General features: G+C 50.1%; 2 protein-coding genes across 2 annotated transcripts in view; both read left to right on the top strand.

The window, feature by feature from the left end:
• Positions 1 to 4,697: 4,697 nt before the first annotated feature.
• Positions 4,698 to 21,537, top strand: part of SPTBN4 (spectrin beta, non-erythrocytic 4) — a 71,965-nt gene continuing 55,125 nt past the window's right edge. The window contains exons 1-6 of the mRNA XM_024132613.3: positions 4,698 to 4,869; positions 15,604 to 15,755; positions 16,868 to 17,041; positions 18,186 to 18,277; positions 19,548 to 19,628; positions 21,016 to 21,131. Coding sequence (XP_023988381.1) covers positions 4,698 to 4,869; positions 15,604 to 15,755; positions 16,868 to 17,041; positions 18,186 to 18,277; positions 19,548 to 19,628; positions 21,016 to 21,131 — 787 coding nt within the window. The remainder of the gene's footprint in view (positions 4,870 to 15,603; positions 15,756 to 16,867; positions 17,042 to 18,185; positions 18,278 to 19,547; positions 19,629 to 21,015; positions 21,132 to 21,537) is intronic.
• Positions 12,623 to 13,455, top strand: LOC112067296 (ATP synthase membrane subunit K, mitochondrial-like). The gene is made up of 2 exons (XM_055079213.1): positions 12,623 to 12,667; positions 13,267 to 13,455. Exons 1-2 carry the CDS (start codon positions 12,623 to 12,625, stop codon positions 13,453 to 13,455), a joined length of 234 nt encoding a protein of 77 aa, XP_054935188.1.

Raw genomic sequence — 21,537 nt, 5'->3', positions numbered from 1 at the left:
GAAACTAGAGAAAGCCCGCGCACAGCAACGAAGACCCAACGCAGCCAAAACTAAATAAATAAATAAAATGTGGGCGGGGCGGAAGACCCGTTGGTGGTCTCAATAAAAAAACACACAACAACAAACAAACAAAGCGCAAGCACTGGGTACAAATTCCAGCACTGCCACTTTCCAGCTATGTGACATTGGGCAGATCACTCAGTGGGCCTCAGTTTTCTCACCTGTCAAATGAGGTGATACTAGTTCCCACCCGACATGAGTGCTGTACGGATTTAACACGTGCTAAGAGAGGACAGTGCTGGGAGGCCAGCCCAATGCCTGGCTTAGTTAAGCCCTTGCTGGGTGTGCAACCACCAGCACCACAATAACAACTACATTTCGTCAGAGCATTGGATTTAACCCTGTCACACTACAGTCCCCTAGCCCCCTAGGGCCAATACCTGTTCCTTGGGTTCACGTAAAATTGGACCTCACAGCGTCCCCCGTTTCTGCCCCCGTGGCCACCTGTTTTGCCCCCGTAGGTCCTCACACACCAAGGCACTGATGGCCCCAACCAGCCTCGGCCCGACCCCATGATGCCACTTCCTAAAGTTCTGTCTGTGCACCCCGTGACACCCCCTGCCCGCCCCAGCTCATGCCTGCTTGCACCGCCTGCGCCAGGGTGGTGAGCCCGGTCCTGCCGGTGGCGCCGAAGATGGCAATCTTCTTGACGGCCATGCTGCGGGGTCGTGGGGGTGCGGGGTCGTAGGGGTGCGAGGCCGCGGAGTCGCAGGACACGCGGGAACCCACTGGCTGCTAGGCCTCCCTCTCCGTCCTTCCCTAGCGGGAGAGACGGGGCGGGGCCTCTCAGAGGGCCACGCCTCGGCCAGCCTCCTGCCCCAGACTCCGGCCGAGGGGCGGGGCCATAAGGCCACTCCTCTGGTTAAGAACGGGGTGGGCGGGGCGGGAGTCGGCTCGCCTCCGCCTGCGGCCCAGCACCGCCTTCCAGCCCGCCACTTAGACTGGGAGGCGTGGCCGTATCTGGCGGTCTACGACGGTGAACCCAGTGCCCCGCCTCCGAGCTCTAAACTCCCAGAGCGGGGCGGGGGAGCGCGGGCCACACCCACATCTCTCTCTTCGCTCAGACCTCCTCTCTCAGAGCCACTAGGCCGATCTGGGACTCAACGCTACGCCCCAAGGCCTCCTCTAGGCTACAAGGGGAAAAAGTGAGGGAGGACAGTGTGGGTGTGTGGGTGTGACACTGTGTAACTGCGTGTCTATGTGCCCGTGTGGCCCTGTGTGACTGTGAATAACGCCAAAGGAGAGCATGATTGTGGGTGATACCATGTGCCATCCTCTGCGTAAAACACTGTATTACAGTATGAGACTGTGTGTGACACCACGTGTGGAAGACATTGATGCTGTTCTTCTGAGACCTTGTGGTGACACTGGGTGACAGTGTGTCAGTCTGTGATGCTGTATGCATCCATGCCGCTGGGGGATATGGTGTGAATGTGGGACATGTGTGAGTTGTGTTATGTGGGAGTGTGTGACTCTGTTAGTGTGTGACACTGCGTGTGTCACGTAAGTTGTGTGACAACGTGCCGTCATTTGAGTGTGGCTGTGGGTGTTGACTGTTGTGGTGGTGCTATTTGTGACCTGTGACTGTGTGATGTGTAAGTGGGTGACAGTGCAGGGTGTATGACCCCCATGTGAGTGTGTAAGGGGTGTAACAAGTTTGAGTGTGTAAAAGTGTGTGACGCTGTGTGATAGCGAAGCCGTGTGTGATGTGTGAGTATATGACACTCTTTGTGACCCCATGGAAGTGTGCAACAGTGTGTGGTATATGTGTGCTTGCGTATGACACCGCGTGAATGGTGGTGACAGTATTTGAGTGTTTTACAGTGTGTGACGCTGTCGGGCACTGTTCCAGGGCGGGACCTCATGTGAGCTTATGACTGCGTGAGACGGTTTGAATATTTGACCCTGTGTGACCCCATGTGAGGGGGTGGCAGTGTGAGTGTGTGGATGTGGATAATGTCTGTGACGCTGTAGGTGACCCGGTGTGTGTGTGGCAGTGTGGGACTGTGTGACCCCGTGAGAGTGCGGACTGTGTGTGACGCTATCTCGGGCCCCTGCAGCTGTGTATCTAACACGCCGTGGCCGGGTGTGTGACCGCGCGTGGGCCGGCGCTGCAGGCGGCCGGGGTTGGCGGGGGACCGCGGGCGGGAGGGGGTCCCGGGGGCGCGCCGAGCGCGGCGGCCGCGCGAGCGGGAGGAGGCGCGCCGGCGGCCGCGGCGCATGCGGATCTGGCCGAGCGGCTGGGCCGGTGGGGCCGAGCAGAGACGGCCAGGCCGGGCAGTGGACGCCGACAGGGAGGGCGGTCGGGCACGGTCAGCAGCGGGGACAGCGGCACCGGCGGCCGCGGGCCCAGGTGAGCGGCTTGGGGATGGATAGTCCCTCCCTCCAGCATCTTCCCACCTGCCCTAGCATCCCTCCCCCGCGCGCCTTGGGCATGGCCTGAGCCCCGAGGGTCTCCCCGGCTGGGGGAGGCGGAGGGTCGAGGGCAGAATCAGCTCCCATCCCTCAACCCAGTCCAGCCTCCGCGCCATGCGTGGGTCTTTCATCCAAGCCTTGTCCTTCCCAGGCCCCTCTCCTTGGGAACGGTGACTAGACTGCAGGGAGAGAGAGGCGCGGCCGTGGAAGGGTTAAAGCCTCCTATCTCAGGTCCCATCCCCAGCCTCGCCCGGCCAACCTTTCCTGGAGTCTGCAGGACACCCCCTTCCACCTCCGCCTCCGCCACCGCCTTCTCCCTTCCTTCTCCCCTTGAATCACGTAATGGCCAGGGCTGTTCCACCGCCAGACTGCCTGAGAGATCACGAAGTGCTAAGTGCCTCTCCATCTCCAAGTATCCTCCATTGAGGAAACAGTTGTGCTCACCGTTTCACAGGGAGGGAAACTGAGGCACAGAGAAGCCAAGTTAAAGGTAATCGGGTTTAAAGATACAGCAAGAATAAAGCAGGACTTGAACTCATTTCTGTCAGACTCCAGCACAGGCACTTTTATTTGCTAAGATATGTGACTAGAGGGTGAATAATAATAGCAAGGCCCATGTATTGAGGGCTTGCTGTGTACTAGATACCATGTTCCCTGCATTATTAATCCTGTCATCTTCAAACACCCCTAGGAAATGGGTACCATTATCATTACCACTTTACAGATGAACAAACTCAGCCCCAGAGAGGGTAAGTGACTCAGCCAAGGTCACACAGGTGCCCACTTACTGCTTTCCGTGGAAGAAGGGAAAAATAATAATGGATTTTTGAGTGTCTGTTGAAAGGGACAGTCTCCGCTACACTGACCAAGACCTAGACCCTGCCTTCCTAAAATCTAGTGAGTTGGCAACTGTCAGAATATTTTGAGAATGGGGACACTGATCTCCTCCCAACTCCCTCCTTTCTTAGTCTTAGAATCAGGCCTGGGGTTCCAGAGGGTGGAGGAGATGTATCCAATGTCTCCCACACCCTTAAATTTCATATTTACAATCTGGCAGTGTTCTAGAACATAGCTCTGGAGTCAGGCAGTATGTCAGTTAGCTGTTGCCACAATAATGCTGCATAAGAGACCACCCCCAAACTCAGTGTCTTAAAACACTAAGCATTTATTTAGCCTCGAGTCAGTCTGAGGTCAGCGACTTAGGCTGGGCTTATAGGAGCTTATTCACCAGTTGGGATGGGTAGGGGGATGTTGACTGTTGGTTGCTCTAGCTGACCTTGGCTGTGATGAGGGCCTTGGACCTGGACTAGCCTAGTAGTCTCATGGCCACAGTCAAACACAAGCAAAAACATTCAATGTCTCCTGAGTCCTGGGCTCAGAACTCACCAGCACTTCTACCTCATAATGTTGGTCAAAGCAAGTCATGTGGCCAAACCCAGAGTCAAGGGGTAGGGCATGTCCCCCCACCCCCCTCTTCCATTCCTCCCATCCCCAGAGTGGGAGAACACTGAAGAGTTATATGGCAAAGGGTGTGGCTATAAGGATGAAGAACTGAGGCCATTAATGCAGTTATTTGATCACAGTGACTACATTTGAATCCTGGTTACTCACTAGCTGTGTGACCCTGGGCAAGTGAATTACCCCCTCTGTGCCTCAGCTTCCTCCTCTGTAAAATAGGCTTAATTCTTTACAGAATTAAATTTGTGGGAATTAAATAAGATAACGCATATAAAGTACTGAGCACAGTGCAACTGCTCAATAAATGTGAATTATTGTTATTACTGCCTTATAGAGCTCTATTGATAACAATGTTCTCTTTCTAACAATAATAACAGTGACAATTTTTTTTTTTTTTTGCCGCACGGCATGCGGGGTCTCTGTGTCATGTGGGATCTTAGGTCCTCAACCAGGGATTGAACCTGTGACCCCTGCAGTGGAAGCTCTGAGTCTTAACCCCTGGGTGGCCAGGGAAGTCCCAACAGTGACAATTTGCCGAGCCCCTACCCTGCACTAAACTTGGTGCTTGACCACAGACAGCCCTATGATGTGGTCAGGGTGAACATTATTGTCATTATTATCATGTTCCTTCTAAAGACAGAGAAGCTGAAGGTGAGAGGGAACAGGACTCCCAGCCAGTTGCTGTTAGAAGTGGGACCTCTGAACTCAGGCCCTGTTTCTAGCCCTAACCTTCCTCTCCTCATCCCCAGGCCTCACCTTCCCCGATGGCGCAGGTACCAGGGGAAGTGGATAACATGGAGGGGCCGCCAGCCCCTAATAATAACAACCCTGCAGCCCGCTGGGAGAGTCCAGATAGGGGCTGGGAGCGGGAGCAACCAGCCGCCTCCGCCGCAGCCGCCTCACTCTTTGAGTGCTCCCGGATCAAGGCCTTGGCAGGTACCTGGAGGAGGGCTGGGGTGCGAGGGTGGGAGGGAAGGAAGGGAGGAAGCTGCTGGGGTGGTGTCTTTGTACCTTGATGGCCTGGAGGATGGGAAGGGAGTTACAGACATTTGGACCTGGAATCTTTAGACCAGCACTGTCCGATAGAACTTTCCATGATGATGGGAAAATGTTCTGTATCTGTGATATCCAATATACTACCCACTGACACTTGTGGCTGTGGCCACTTGAAATGTGGCCAGTGCTATTTGAGGGATTGAATTTTTAATTTGATTTCGTTTTAATTAATTTAAATTTCAATAGCCACATGTGGCTTGTGGCTGCTGTATGGAGCAGTGCAGCCATAGAACCTTAGAAATGTATCAATACAATCCCAGAAACACGGGACTTTCTAAGCGTACTTCCTTAGAATCCTGAAATGCTGAAACCTCGCATCTTAGGACCTTGGAATGTCATACCCAGAGATTCTTTGAACCCAAGACCTTTAGAAGTGGAGACTCGTGTAAACAGAACTTTATAATCACAGATCTTAAGACATTTTAATCGTTGGCTCCTAGGGTCTTAGAACATCAGAAACGTAAACTCTAATGCACATAGATCATCAGGGCTTTATAATCCTAAACCTATAGGATTTCAGATTAGAAACGTGGATCCTGAGCAGTTTAAGAAAGAACAACCGCACATTCATGTTTTTCGCACTGAAACCCTCAGTATTGGGACAACTGGAATGGTTGGTCACCATACTTGGATGTTTTAGGACAATATAAGCAAAGACCGGAGAACTGTATAGTTATAGAGTCTTAGGATCTTAGACCTCTGGAACTGTAGGCCCTTGAACTTTAGGACTTTGTATTCACGGGGCTTTAGAACCTCAGAAGTGTTTACTCATCAATATTAAAGTTTTACGCACAAAGACCCTTCAGAGACATGTAACTCCATAATCGTAAGCCTTTAAAACATTAGACCCTTAGCACGATGACCCTTGGAATGTTAATATCTCAGAAACATGGAGTGTTACACACATAAAATATACATTGTCAAGAGTCATGCAATCTTAAAATCCCCAAATCAGAATGAGTTCCCTTAGAATCTCGGAATTTTAGTAACTCAGCATTTGACAATCATGGGGTCTTCAATATTAAGATTCTTGGAAACTTACAAGATGTCGAGCAGGTTGTTAAACTCAAGAGCCTCTGGGAAAGCAGGTGACATACACGAGTGTGTGGCCTGGGGACTGTGGTCGCCCTAGTCACCTGTTCTAACCATGGGGAAATGCAGGCCCAGAGCTGCTATCTCTGATGTTTACTTGCAATTTCCCAATCAAAAAAACCAAAAAATAAAAAACAACCGTAAGTGCATAAAGTCTGAACCAGATTCAACCCATGGATTGCTAGCTTCCTCTGGTTTAGACACCTAGAAGAATATAAACATATACTTGTGGAACCTTAAAAATTTTTTTCTATAAATTTATTTATTTATTTATTTTTGGCTGCACTGGGTCTTCGCTGCTGCGCGCGGGCTCTCTCTAGTTGCGGCGAGCAGGGGCTACTCTTCGTTGCGGTGCACGGGCTTCTCATTGTGGTGACTTCTCTTGTTGAGGAGCACATGCTCTAGGCACGTGAGCTTCAGTGGTTGCAGCACGTGGGCTCCGTAGTTGTGGCGTGCGGACTCTAGAGCACAGGCTCAGTAGTTGTGGCGCACGGGCTTAGTTGCTCCGCGGCATATGGGATCTTCCCGGACCAGGGCTCGAACCCGTGTCCCCTGCATAGGCAGGCACATTCTTAACCACTGCGCCACCAGGGAAGCCCAAAATTGTATTTTAAAAAAATATTTTTATTTTTTATTCTTTTCTTGGCCGTGATGCACGGCATGTGGGATCTTAGTTCCCCAACCAACGATCAAACCTGCGCCCCCACCCCCCGCGTTGGAAGTGTGGAGTCTTAACCACTGGACCACCAGGGAAGTCCCAAAATTGTATTTTTAGACTCATAGATTTAAAAACTTGGGAACGTATCAACTTAGAATTCTAGAATTTATTATTTCATCCACAAAATATTTAATCAGTGACTGCTCTGCGCCTGGCCTGTCCTGGACGATGTGAGAGACATAGTGGTGACTGAGGCAGCCCTGGTCCTGCTCCTCCAGGGCTCCCAGTCCAGTGGGAAAGTTAGATCCAGCCCAAAATGATGACCCACAGGGATCAGGGCCGAGATGGAGGAGGCACAGGCAGAGGCCAGATGTGGAAGTTCAGGGCTCTAGGAGACCAGATGAGGGGCCTGATCCAGTCTAGAGAATCAGAGTGCTTTCTGGAGGACGAGATGGCTGAGCTGAGCCCTAATGGACAAACAAGAGTGAACCCTGGGGAAGAGAGTGGAAGAATATTCCAGAGAGAGGGAACAGAATAGGCAAGACCTCTAGAAGTTGAGAGTGGCTGGAGCGAAGTGGTGAGCAAATGATGGCAGGCAAGGGACCAGTGGCCGCCAGGTCTTGAGGGGCCTTGTAGGCCATTCCACAGAGCGTGAGGGCACCTGGAGCTATGGTGAGATTTTAAGCAGAGGTGGGATGTGGTAACGTGAGGATCAAGGACTCCTCAACTGTTAGAACCGCTGATTCAGAGAGCACCAGCCCTGGACACCTCAGACAGCATAGAGTCCAGAGAAATGTAGGGAGCCCTCTAAGAAAAAAAAAAAATTCTCATATACTCCCTGTGTCCACTTAATTTTTAGAACTATGGTTTTCTGTTCCGTTATGGTTTGTTACGGGATAGCGAATATATTGTAGTTCCCTGTGCTATGCAGTAGGACCTTGTTGTTTATCTATTCTAGATAAAATAGTTTGCATCTGCTAATCCCAAACTCCCAATCCTTCCCTCCCCCACCCCCCTCCCCCATGGCAACCACAAGTCTGTTCTCTATATCTGTGAGTCTGTTTCTGTTTCATAGATAAATTCATTTGTGTCGTATTTTAGATTCCACATATAAGTGTTATCATTGAAATATGGTTTTCTTAAATGCACAAAAACACACAACTCTGTTTATAGCTCTTATGCCTATGGTTCTCTACAACTAAAACACATTATATTGGATTCCAGACCCAAACCACAAAACCAGTAACTTCAGCTTAACAGTGACTTCGAGATGCTGCTGTCCTGCTGGTCAATTTTTTTTTTGGCCGCACTGTGCGGCATGCGGGATCTTAGTTCCCCCACTAGGGATCGAACCCATGCCCCCTGCAGTGGAATCGTGGAGTCTTAACCACTGGACCACCAGGAAGTCCCTGCATGAAGATATTTTAAAAAATTGTCTGGTCCCATCCATTACAGAGAGTTCCCATAATCATGCCCCACAGTTTTTTTAGTTTTTTTTTTCTTTTAAATATTTATTTATGTATTTGGCTGCACTGCGTCTTAGTTGTAGCATGCGGGATCTTTTTAGTTGCGTCATGCAGGATCTAGTTCCTGACCAGGAATTGAACCCAGCCCCCTGCATTGGGAGCACGGAGTCTTAACCGCTGGACCACCAGGGAAGTCCCATGCTCCACAGTTTGTGTGGAGGCCCCGTTCCTCTTTTTTTTTTTTTTTTTTTTTAATTGGACTATAGTTGCTTCACAATGTTGGAAGCCCCTTTCCTCTTGATCTACTCCTTTATTTTCTTTTAGTCCCATATTTCACACCAATGCCTTCTCTCCTATAGGCAATCATTCTGATTGTTTTAACGCAAATCTTTTCCTTCACAACACGTGCGTTGCTAATTAGTGTGCATGTATCCATGTTTTTTAACTCTAAAAGGTATTACATGACACAGAAAGGCAGATATATTGTGTGTCCAGCATTTCCACAATGAGCACCCCCTTGTAGCCAGATCAGGAAACAGAATCTGACAGCCCCAGAGAAGCCCCTCTCAGGCTGCCTTTGTATCATCCCGAGAGTAAACACTGTCCTAGCCAGTGTACATTCATTATGCTAGCATTTGAACTTCATATAAATGGAATCATGCAGTGGGTACCCTTCTGTATTTGGGTTCATTCACTCACCACGCTGCTCATGAGATTCACCCATGTCTACCTGTATGTGTAGGTTGTTCCTTTTCATTGCTGTATAGTATTCCACAGTGTGAAAATGCCATGGTTTATCCATTCACCTGTTGATGAGCATTTGGTTTGCTTCTAATTTGGGGATGTCACAAACTAGACTATTACAAACTAGTGCTTTGTAGTATCACAAACTATTACAGATTATTGCTGCTCTAAATATACATGTTTTGAGAGACATAAGCACTCATTTTTGAGGCTTATACCACCCAGGAGTGAAATTGTTGGGTCATAAGGTATGTGTATATCTACCTTTAGTAGAAACTTCCAGTTTGTATCATTTTACATTCCCACCAGCAGTGTATGAATGATTCAGTTGCTTTACATCCAACCTTTGGTGTGGTCAGTCTTGTAATTTTAGCCATTCTAATGGCTGTGCATTCTACTGTCGTAATTTGCGTTTTCCTGATGACTAAAAACAACTAATGAAGTGGAGCTCCTCTTCATATATTTACTGACTATTTGGATATCCTCCTGTGAAGTGCCCATTCAAGTCTTTTGCCCATTTTCCTATTAATTTTCCTGCCTTTTTCTAATTGTTTTGCGGGTGTTCTTACATATTCTGGGTACAAGTCCTTTGTCTGATATATGTGTTGTGAATATTTTCTCCCACTGTGTGGCTTGCCTTTTCATTCTCTTAACGTTGCCTTTTGATGAACAGTATTTCTTAATTTAAAGGTAGTCTAATTTGATAATTATTTAATCATTATTTTCTGTATGGCTAAAATTCTGTGTCTTGTGTAAGAAATCTTTGCCTACTCCAAGGTCATGGAGATATTCTTTGATGTTTTCTTCCGAAAGCCTTATTGTATTCCTTTCACATTTAGATTTGTAAGCCAAATGGTATTTAGTATATTTATTATTGTGTACAGTGTGGGTCAAGGTTCTCTTTTTCCCCCACATGGATGTCCAGTTGACTCAGCTCCATTTATTGAAAAGACTTTCCTTTCCCTACTGAACTGCAGTTTCACTTTGTCATAAATCTGGGAGCCCTATACGTGTGGGTTTGTACATGCAGGTATTGCTAATCGATGCATGTTTTTTCATAGTCTCGATTGCATTTTTTGCATTATGTTCTCATTCAGCGCTATGCCTTATAGCCTCAAGACTCATCCATGTGGCTCTGTGCGCCTCTGCTCTGGCTTCTAACTGCTGCATGGAGTTGATGGTGTGCGCTCGCCATGTTCCACTTTCCCAATAATGGACAACCAGGCTCTCCCCAACCCCCAACCTGTCCCTGCCCCGTCCCCCCTAATGGCACTACTCTGAACATCGTCATACATGCTCTTTATAAACCAGCGTGGAAAAGTTTACGGGACATATACATAGGGAAAGAATTGCTGGCTCATGGCGGCTATGCACTAATTTAATTTGACTCAGATTGCCTTCTGAATGGCTGCCCCACCAGCAGGCATGAGGGTTATGCTGTCCTCACATTTCCACCAATACTTAGTGTCTCCGGCTTCCTAACTTTTCCCAGACTAACAGCCAACATAACATTTACATATTGTCTCTCTCTATCCTTTCTCTGTAACCAGTAGTAGATAAGGGAGTAGTTAGTTCCTGCTCTACGAAAACCTCAATGTATTAAAGATGTGAAAAATTAAAGTGTTATTCTAAGGAAATGCATTTCACTTGCGATTGGTGACTACCACATTGGGGAAGAATATATAAATGGCAAAATAATAGGAGCACAATGGCAGAGGTAGGACGATTGTCATTTGCCTTGGAGTCTTGACAACCCAAAGGTATGTGTGCCAGCTAGAGGGCCAGGAGGAAGCAGATGGCCCCCTCAAAGGGGTAAAATTGAGGAGAGTTTAATGAAGGGACTATTTAGAGAGGTGTGAAGATTCCTCCCCACCCCCAGGGACTGGGGCAGGGCACGGAGTGGTGAGAGGGGAGAGAGGCATCCCCGGGAGGAGTGGGGGATGTAGGGAGAGGCACCAGGTCCTGGGGAAGCTGGTCAGGCAGGGAGGGAACAAATCCGTCAGCCCTTTCTCTCTCCTCTCATCTCCTGCTAGTGAAACCCAACCAAAAGTCTGAGGCCTTTAAGGGCCAGGGAGCCCATTCATATAGTTCACGCCAGCCAGCCTCCCTGGGCTCAGAGTAGGTGCAGGAGAGGGGAGAAGGCACCTGAGAGGCAGACGGAAGACACCCAGTGAGGTAGCCACACACACTCACCAACACAGTAAACATTCAATGTCGCCTTAGGTCAGAAGTGGCACTCTGGGACACATTTGGTTTTCAGCCCCACTGTGTTTTATAAAAACGTAAATCAGTTGCCAACATTTAAAAACGGGGAGATTTTTATCTCCAGATTTTTGGCACCTCATGGGCTATCCTGGGCTATGGCAACGCTGGGCCTTCACTCCTGTGAGACTCCAGACGCCAGGGCCACGTGGCCGCTGCCCCCTTTTAGGAGGGCCTCGTTCTCTCATGTGGAGCCTGCCTGGCCCTGGTGGGCATTTCAGTTCTGGATCCCAGCTTCATGCTAACGAGATTGTAATCACAAACCCCCAAGTCTCACAGCATAGTCCTCTATAAAGTCACCATCCAGATAGTCCAGGATGTGTTTCTATTCATTTTCTCTGAGGATCATTGAAATGAAGTTACAAAATTAAAAATATTCTCCTGGGTCCTTGTCTTCCAAGCAGGAGTTTCCAAACACCCAGGGTCCCCCAGAACCCACTGAAGAAATCCTGATCTAGTCCTAAGGCCTCATTTTGAAAATGGGAAAATGGAGGCCCAAAGAAGAGGGATGTGCTTTTTTTTTTTTTTTTTTCTGTGGTACGCAGGCCTCTCACTGTTGTGGCCTCTCCCGTTGCGGAGCACAGGCTCCGGACGGGCAGGCTCAGCAGCCATGGCCCACGGGCCCAGTCGCTCCGCGGCATGTGGGATCTTCCCGGACCGGGGCGCGGACCCATGTCCCCTGCATCGGCAGGCGGATTCTCAACCACTGCACCACCAGGGAAGCCCAGGGATGTGCTTTTGAAGTCACATAGCTGGTCATCAGTAAAAGCAGGACTGAATCCAGTTGCCCTCATTCCGCACCATGCTGGGGATGCACTCAAGTTCCACTTGGGCCTCAGCATGGACCACAGTCTGCTATGGGCATCTCCTTTGGAAGGCAGAATCACTAAATACCCAGTTCAGCATCTTTTCTGTCATCACTTCCTCATGTGTGATTGATGTGTTCACACAGGTTCCCCATCCTATCCAAACAGCACAAAACCCACACTTAGGCAAACAAGATTGCCATTTGGATTTACTGTTCGTCTCTGCATATTCACTTTCAAATTAGAGGCAAACATTCAAGATCCAACTTGAAGCACAAAAAAATACAGGTCAGTCAGTGTGTGTTTTCTAGCAATGTGTATTTTCTACTGCCAGAGTCAAATGCAGTAGTTGATAATGTTACAAATGGTTAATGTTAGGAAATAAAAGTTATTGGGAGATTTCAAGTGGCTAAAAATGGAAATAGACTGGCAATATAAATCATGATTTCTGCACTCATGGGAAACTTAAAAGTGCGACTGCTAAATTATTTAGTGATAAAATGCAAACAGTGTCTGTACAGGCTAAGCTGCTGTAACAAGAGACCCAACAATACAGTGGCTTAAAGGAGATAGAAGCTTATTTCTCTCCCCTGGATAGTCCCTACATGAGCAGCCTCATTGGCAAGGAGGCTCTGCTCCAAGCAGTTAGTGTGGGTTCCCAGTTTCTTCTTCCATCCCGTGGTCTGTGGACCTTGGTGTTCAAGCTGTGGGAGTCAGGGAAAGAGTGTGGAAGCCCAGGCAGGGCTTCCCTGGTGGCGCAGTGGTTAAGAATCCGCCTGCCAATGCAGGGGGCACGGGTTTGAGCCCTGGTCCGGGAAGATCCCACGTGGCGTGGAGCAACTAAGCCTGTGCGCCACAACTACTGAGCCTGTGCTCTAGAGCTGGCGAGCCACAACTACTGAGCCCACGTGCCACAACTACTGAAGCCCGCGTGCCTAGAGCCTGTGCTCCGCAACAAGGGGAGCCACCGCAATGGGAAGCCCCTGCACCCCAGCGAAGAGTAGCCCCCGCTCGCCGCAACTAGAGAAAGCCCGCGCGCAGCAATGAAGACCCAACACAGCCAAAAATAAATAAATAAAATAAAATAATAAAATAAAATAAAAGTGGGCAAATGATTTGCATAGATCATTTCACCAAAGAAGTAATACAAATGGCCAATAAGCATGTGAAAGATGCTCAAAATCATTCATCATTAGGGAAGTACAAATTGAAACCACCTTGAGACAGGCTGGCGGTTTGTGCCTTTTAGAAGGCTGAAATCGTGGCAGGTCCAGAAACTGACACCCAATCCCATTTCACTGGTATCAAAAAATATTTCAACTCTTATACTCTCACAGGGAGAATGAACTGTGTACTGGCCACGTATAGAGGCATTGCTTGGATAGTCTTATACTTCAAGTTAAGGTCCAAAAAAACTCCAGCTGTGAAAGCCACATAAATGGATTCTAAACTGTATCTCATCTCCTAAGTTCTCATGCCTGGAGAAACTAATGTCAACTCATCATGTGATACTTAATTTGTACAATAAATTGTGAATCTGGGGGGAAAAATCACATTGAGAAACTACTTCACACCCACTGGGTTGACCGTAATTTTAAAAAATAAAATAAAAAAGGAAAATAACAAGTGGTGGCGAGGATGTGGGGAAATTGGAACCCTTGTACATTGCTGGTGGGAATGTAAAATGGTTCAGCTGCTTTGGGAAACAGTCAGGCATTTCCTCAAAAGGTTAAACACAGAGTTACCAGATGACCCAGCCATTCCACTCCCAGGTTGATACTCAAGATAACTGAAAACACGTGTCTACACAAAAACTTGTACCTTATTGTTCATAGCAGTATTGTTCATAATCACCAAAAAGTGGAAACAACCTAAATGTCCATCAGCTGATGGATAGATAAGTAAAATGTAGTATATCCATATAATGGAATATTACTTGACTGTAAAAGGAATAAAGTACTGATACATGCCACAGCGTGGACGTACCTTGAAAACATTATGCTGAGTGAAAGAAGCCAGACACAAAAGGCCTGCATGATTCCATTTATGTGAAGTATCCAGAATAGGTAAATCCTTAGAGACAGAAAATAGATGAATGGTTGCCTAGGGTTAGGAGATGGGAGAATGGGGAGTGACTTTTAATGGGTACAGGGTTTCTTTTTGGGGTGATAAAAATGTTACTAGATAGAGGTGATGGTTGCACAACTCTGTGAATATACTAAAAACCACTGAATTTACACCTTAAAAGGGTGAATTTTATAGTATGGGAATGTAGCTCATACTAAAACTGTTATTTTTTTTAAAAATTTATTTATTTTTGGCTGCTTTGGATCTTCGTTGCTGCACGTGGGCTTTTTTTAGTTACAGCGACCGGGGGCTACTCTTCGTTGTGGTGCACAGGCTTCTCATTGTGGTGGCTTCTCTTGTTGCAGAGCACGGGCTCTTGGCACGCAGGCTCAGTAGTTGTGGCACATGGGCTTAGTACCTCTGCAGCATGTGGGATCTTCCTGGACCAGGGAGCGAACCTGTGTCCCCTGCATCGGCAGGTGGATTCTTAACCACTGCACCACCAGGGAAGTCCCTAAAACTGTTATTAAAAAGAAAGAAAATGGGGCGAGAATTCCCTGCCTGGTGGTCCAGTGGTTAGGACTCTGCGCTTCCACTGCAGGGGCATGGGTTCCATCCCTGGATGGGGAACTAAGATCCCGAATGCCACGCCGCCAAAAAAAAACAAAAACAAAAACGGGAAGAGGGAAGAGAGGTCCCAAACAATTTCTTTGTAAGCAAGCAAGGTGGAAGTTGTACACATTCCCCTCCCCACCCGGCTTAAGTAATCCCGTGCCTACTTCTTGCCCCAGGGATGTGGGAAACCTGGCAGTCCAGCTACTACAGAGGGGGAGATGTGGTTCCTGCTCTCAAGGAAACTTCAGTCTAGCATATTCCTTCCTCTTCATTCCCCACAGCCTGTCAGTGGCTGACTCTTACTTCTTCATCTCTAAATAAGTCTCCAGTATGCCTCCTTCTCCCGTCCCCTCAGCTTCTGCCCGGGTCCAGGCTCTTCCTCTCTCTCCTGGGTCCTTTCCCCAGTCTCTTCCTGCCTGGGCTCTGGGCTGCTATTCTTGCTCTCTCTGATGCACCCTTCCCACAGAAGCCAGAGATATTCCTGAGACCCAACTCTCATCCTGTCCTTCTCCCTCCTTAACCCTCTGTGGCTCCCTGGTGTATTATGTGTCCCCACTAAGCTGAGCTCTGCCTCGTATTCAGAGCCTAGAACAGTGTGGGGCACATAGCGGGTTCTCAGATATTTCCTGAACGAATGAACAGCGCTGACTAGGGTAAGAAACAGGGCAGCTTTCCTGTGGAAGTGACATCTCAGGAAAACTTTAAAGGACAGAGAAGCGGTCTCCAGGTGGGCATGGGCGGGGAGAGGGGGAGGGCGTCCCAGGTAGGAGGAGCCACCTGCCCAAAGACCGGGGAGCAGGGAGCTGGGCCTGAGCAGGATTTGGCTGGGCGGTGGAGGGCTGGGGTGAAGCTGGAAGGGGGAGCTTCTGGAGGAGATGAGGGCTCATCAGGGCCTGTCCTTCAGATGAGCGGGAGGCCGTGCAGAAGAAAACCTTCACCAAGTGGGTGAACTCGCACCTCGCTCGCGTTGGCTGCCACATCGGGGACCTCTATGCGGACCTCAGGGATGGCTTCGTGCTCACGCGGCTCCTGGAAGTGCTGTCCGGGGAGCAGCTGGTGAGGGGGCCAGAAGGGCTGGGTAAAGGGGGCGGTCCTAGCGTCTTGGGCTGGACTACTGCAGGCCTGGCTAATGGGTGGATGGATGGAGCGACCTAGAAAGGCTGGGAGGGTAAAAGGCACCTCATTTTGGTGGGCGGGGCTATGGTCCAGGGATGGAGCTTGGTTGTGAGGAGCCTGGGGGTGTGGCTTGGAACAGAGACGGGTTTCCGTCAGAGAGGGCTGCCCGTCGGGGCGGGACTCTGGACTTGAGTGGGGCTCCGCTGGAAGGGGTGGGGCTATTGGAAAAGGGAGGAGCTTTATTAGAAGGGACTGGCCTGGGTATGCGGTAGTAGGAGGCATGGCTATAAAACAGGGGCAGAACTCTGTTGTAGGGGGTCTACGGTTGAGGGTGTGGTTGTCATCGGAAGGGTGAGGCCTAGGTCGCGGGAGTCTGGGGGACGAGACGGAACTCTTGAATGGGTGTGGCTTGTTGTATGGGTTGCAGTTGTATTTCTGGGCTTGGATGGGACTTCATCGCAAAGGGTGGTGTTCTGATGGAGCTAGAGATTGATTAAAGGACCAGAGCCTGAAGCTCAGGAAGTCGTGAGGGGCATGGCTATAGAATAGGAACAAACACCCTTGGAAGGAATAGAGCTATAAAAAAAGAGGAGAGCCCTGGGGTGGGGCGGGGCTTGATAGGAATGGGCGTGGCTCTAGACAGGGACCTGAAAATGAGGAAGTGAGGGGTGGAACTAGTGGCAAAACATTGGTGGCCTGGGGCAGAAATCCAATGGAAGGGGCGGGAGTATGGCTACAGGCAGAGGGCGGAGCTTCATAATAAAAGGTGTGGCTATCAGTTTGGAGGTGGAGCTTAAGTTGAAGGGGCGAGGCCAGGAACTTGCAAAAGCCCTGAAAGGACATGACTTGAAAGGTTCTGGCTATGAACGGGGCAGGCCTTCTTTACAAGAATTAGGTTCTGGGTCTTTGATAAGACTGAAGGGGCGTGGCCTGGACTTGGACATGGGGTTGGGGAGCGTAGTTATGGGGGTGGCCTTCTTTGGAAGGGGTGGGGTCGAGGGCACAGTGCTCTTGGCCAGGTGCCGAATTTCCTAATGCCCCTGCCGCCCTAGCCAAGGCCCACGCGCGGTCGCATGAGGATCCACTCACTGGAAAATGTAGACAAGGCACTGCAGTTCCTGAAGGAGCAGCGTGTGCACCTGGAGAACGTGGGCTCACATGACATCGTGGACGGGAACCACCGACTGACCCTCGGGCTGGTCTGGACCATCATTCTGCGCTTCCAGGTGACCTCCAAGTGACCCCAGCCCACCCCCCCGGGGTGGAGCCTTAGGAGCGTGTCCCTCCCCCACTCAATCGATCATTCCAAAAATATACCTAATATGTTCCAGGAACCCTGTTTTAAAAATTCATTATCACCACCATCATTATGAAGCTCGTTTACATAGTTTTTACTCTCTTCTAAGCACTTGGCATTTAATATGCACAGCAACCCCATAAATTAGGTACTATTCATTATTCCATTTTACCAGTGAGGTAACTGAAGCCGAGGGACGTGAAGTAATATGCTCAAGATCACACAGCCAGGTAGTAGAGTTGGAACTGGAATCCAGGCAATCTTGCTCCAGTTCAGAAACAAAATAGACAAATGTTCTGTTTTATGGAGCAAGACATGGGCGGGGGGTTTAGACAGATAATAAATAAACAAGTCAGTGTGCAAACAAGACATGTATGGGAAAAGGATCAATTCTAGGCAGAGAAGTAAAAAGAGCTATGAGAAAAGAATAGATTATGATAAAGCAGTAAAAGCGATCTAAAATATCCAGTTGATTGTGTTGAGATTTTAGCCTTGGTAACCAGAGAAGGGCTCTCTGAGAAGCTGATGGCTGAACGAAGATGAAAGGAGAAAGCATTCCAGGCAGGGGGCACAGCAGATGCAAAGGCCCTGGGGTGGGAATGAGCTTGGCATGTTGCAGGTACAGAAAGACCAGTATGGCTAGAGACTGGGAGGTGGGGGGCGGGGAGACAGGGAGGAGTTGAGCTCAGAAGGGTCGGCAGGGCCTTGGTGGTCTGTGATTAGCAATTTGATCTTACTCTGTCTGAGATGGGGAGAAATTAGACAGTTTTATCAAGAGGAGGGGCATAATCAGATTTAGAAGGATCCCTCTGGGTTGGGGGTCATGGCCAAAATTGGGAGCTGGGAGCCCAAGGAAGAGACTGGAGCTGGACCACCGTGTGGCCATAGGGAGGTGAAGAGGGGCCAGGTAGGAAAGACTCTGGGAGGAGGGAGGAGTGGACATGCCATAAGGGAAGGGGAGGGGGAGAGAAGGGATGCTCCACCCTCAGCCTGAAGCTGCCTCTCCCATCTCCTCTGCCACTCCCAGGCTCAAGCCCTGCAGACCCCAACAGCCATGTTTTGTATCCTCACAGATTCAAGTCATCAAAATTGAGACTGAGGACAACAGAGAGACTCGCTCGGCCAAGGACGCGCTGCTCTTGTGGTGTCAGATGAAGACAGCTGGGTAAGCTCCCCCACCCCCAGGAGGGCCAGGCCCTAACCTCTGGGACAGGAGCGCAAGGGGGCAGCCCAAATCCTCAGCATCAAAAGTTACATCTGAAATTAACGAACTGGTAGCAAGCTCTTCCGACCTTGATGAATAAACCTGTATAACAATCCGGAAGGCCAAGTTCAAATTTAGAACTTGGACTCTTCAGGGAACAATGCCGGAAGGCGGTGGGCTGTCCCCATCCTGCACCCTTCTCTCCCCCGATCTCGTCCTGCACCTCAAAAGGCCTCATGTGCACCTGGGTGGGCCCCCGACCCTATTCCCAAGCTTTCCCCCGCCCCCCCACCCCTGAAAGCAGCCACCCCTCAGCCTAGGGGGGCACACACTAGGGCTCAGGCAGCTCAGGGTCCTGGTACCTTCAGTGGGGTTGGGAAGAGGGGCTCACAGACACCACTGGGCATGTCCCTGGTCGCCCTGCTGGGAGGGGCCTGACCTGAAACTGAAGTGCCCTCTGGAGAGCAGCCCTGGGAGGAAGGCGGGAGGGGCAGGTATGGATGCAGACTGGGCTTTCTCTGACTCTTGTCCTCCTGGGGCTCTCTGTCTGTCTTGCAATGCTATCTGTTCTTCCGTGTGTCTGTGTTTACCTCTATGTCTGCTTTTCTTGTTCCGATCTCTCCCTCCCTCCTCTCTCCCCCCCATACCTCTCTCCCCACTCCTTTCTTTCCCCATCTCTGTCTGTATCTTGCTGTCTCTCTGCCTCTCTCTCTTTCTTGCTCCTCTCCTGTCCCCTTCCCCCTCCCTCCCTCTCTCCTTCTCCCCACACACATACAACATTCGCCAACACATATATTCATGTGATGCTGTCATATGAGATTGGGCAACCCTTCATCCAGTATAATGAGATGGATACCCCTGACAGTGAGGTAGCTTGCTGAGGGAATGCCACAGTGACACAAGGCCAAAATGAAGATGTTGACTCACTCCCTCCCTTCCTTCCTTCCTTTCCTTCCTTCCTTTCTTTCTCCTTCTCTCTCTTTCTTTCTTCCTTTTCTTTCTTCCTTATCTACTTATATATCATCTATATCTATCTACCCTTCTATCTACCTACCTATCATCTATCTTTTATCATCTATCTCCTATCTATCTATCTATCTATCTATCTATCTATCTATCTATCTATCCAACCATCCATCAATCCACCTCTGTTTGTCTGTCTCTCCCTTCCTGCCTCTTTCCTCCTGACTCTCTCTATCTCTGTCTCTGTCTCTCCCTTCCACGCTGCCAGTTACCCTGAGGTAAACATCCAGAATTTTACCACCAGCTGGCGGGACGGCTTGGCCTTCAATGCCCTCATTCACCGGCACAGGTACCACCTGACCTGGGGCAGCCCTGCCCTGCACCCTACCCCCACCCCCATCCCTCAGGTACACACCTGTACACGGATGTATATAGATGACACACACAGACACAGGACCCACCCCCTTCACCTCTCTGCACACATACACATTTCCGTTCACACACATGCTCTAACACACACACTTACACACAGATGCACCCACAGACCCCTGCCCGGGCCACATACCCTGTGCACACATGGAAACACGTGTACCCTTGCACAGATGTGTGCACACAGGAATATACTCATGCACATATATGGCTTCTACCTCTGCGTGCTGCTTGGATGCCCACAGGGTGGGCAGCTCACTCCCCATGGATGGTCCACTCTGGAGTGTGCACAGCATCTCCTCCCATCAGAAAGTCCTTCCTGGGCTTCCCTGGTGGCGCAGTGGTTGAGAGTACTTCTGCCCGGGTTCGTGCCCCGGTCCGGGAGGATCCCACGTGCTGCGGAGCGGCTGGGCCCGTGAGCCGTGGCCGCTGAGCCTGCGCGTCCGGAGCCTGTGCTCCGCAACGGGAGAGGCCACAACAGTGAGATGCCTGCATACCGCAAAAAAAAAAAAAAAAAAAAAAAAAGAAAGTCCTTTCTCATGGTGAGCTCCCAGGCCCCCCATCTGGCTCCCTGTGAACCCACCTATTCATACTACAGGGCCCGGGGCTGAGCTGGCTGAGGAAGGGTACCCAGACAAATTTCACCCACATCATGATTGACCATGTGACAGTTTGGGGAAACTGAGGCCTAGAGACTGGGCGGGGCTTGCACTAGTGTGAGGGAAGCCAGAGCCTCTATGTACACACTCATGAACATATGGGGAGACCCAGCTCCACCTACACACCCAGAAACCCGCAAGCTGTAACCAGGGTCCTGCTAACAAGGGGACCATTTACTGGGTGTACCGGCATTGGTCTAAGTGCTTTCCAATAAGTCATTAATATTCAATGACCCTATGAGGCAGATGCTATTATTCTACCCGTTTTACAAATGAGGAAACTGAGGCACAAAGCAATGCAGTAGCTCACCCAGAGTGACAGCCAGGAAATGGCCAAGCTGGGGCTTGAGTCAGGAGCGCTGGCTCCAGACCTCATACTTCCAAGCACTACGTAATACTATACAGGAACGCACCCACGTAGACACGTGTGCGTCATGAAGTCAGACGTACATGTGCCCTCACGCAGCGCTCACACCCACAGCTAAGTGCTGTACAGACACGCACCAGCACACACAGCTTTCCCACTGGCTGGTTCGTGCTCCTCCTGCCCTCGCCCTGGGTGGGACTCAGACAAGGATGTCTTTTCATCCATTTGCCCACTGGCTTTGGAGCCTGCCTGCTGCCTGCCCTCTCTGTGCCCCTGCCCAGGCCCGATCTCGTGGACTTCAGCAAACTCACCAAGTCCAACGCCAACTACAACCTGCAGAGAGCTTTCCGCACGGCTGAGCAGCACCTGGGGCTGGCACGTCTGCTGGACCCTGAGGGTGAGCCCTGCATGGCCCCAGCCCAGATTTCCTCTTGGGGGACTCCCAACCCCAGTGCCATCCCAAACTCAAGCCCATCTGGCTGCAATATCATCCTAAACCCCAAGGCCATTTCAAATTCCAGCTCCCTCCCATCTCCCTCCCTCATCTCCAGTCCCCCCTCCTTCCCATCCCCACATCTTCTACTTTCTCTATCTCTACCTCAAACCCAACCCCATCTCCATTCCTATGTTCAACCTAACCCCCCTTCCCCAACCCCATCCTTAATCACCTCCCCACCAAACCCAACCCCCCTCTCTTCCTAAGCCCGGCCCCATCCCTGAAGCCAACACCATCCCCAACCGATCTGCAGCACTGTCCTATTCCCATATGCCCTACCCCCCCCCCCCCCACACCCCACCCCCTC

Source organism: Physeter macrocephalus, chromosome 17 (genome assembly GCF_002837175.3).
Source record: "Physeter macrocephalus isolate SW-GA chromosome 17, ASM283717v5, whole genome shotgun sequence".
In the NCBI taxonomy this organism is placed as follows: domain Eukaryota; kingdom Metazoa; phylum Chordata; class Mammalia; order Artiodactyla; family Physeteridae; genus Physeter; species Physeter macrocephalus.
Note: the sequence above shows the minus strand (reverse complement) of the source record. Positions and strands in the feature narration are given on the sequence as shown.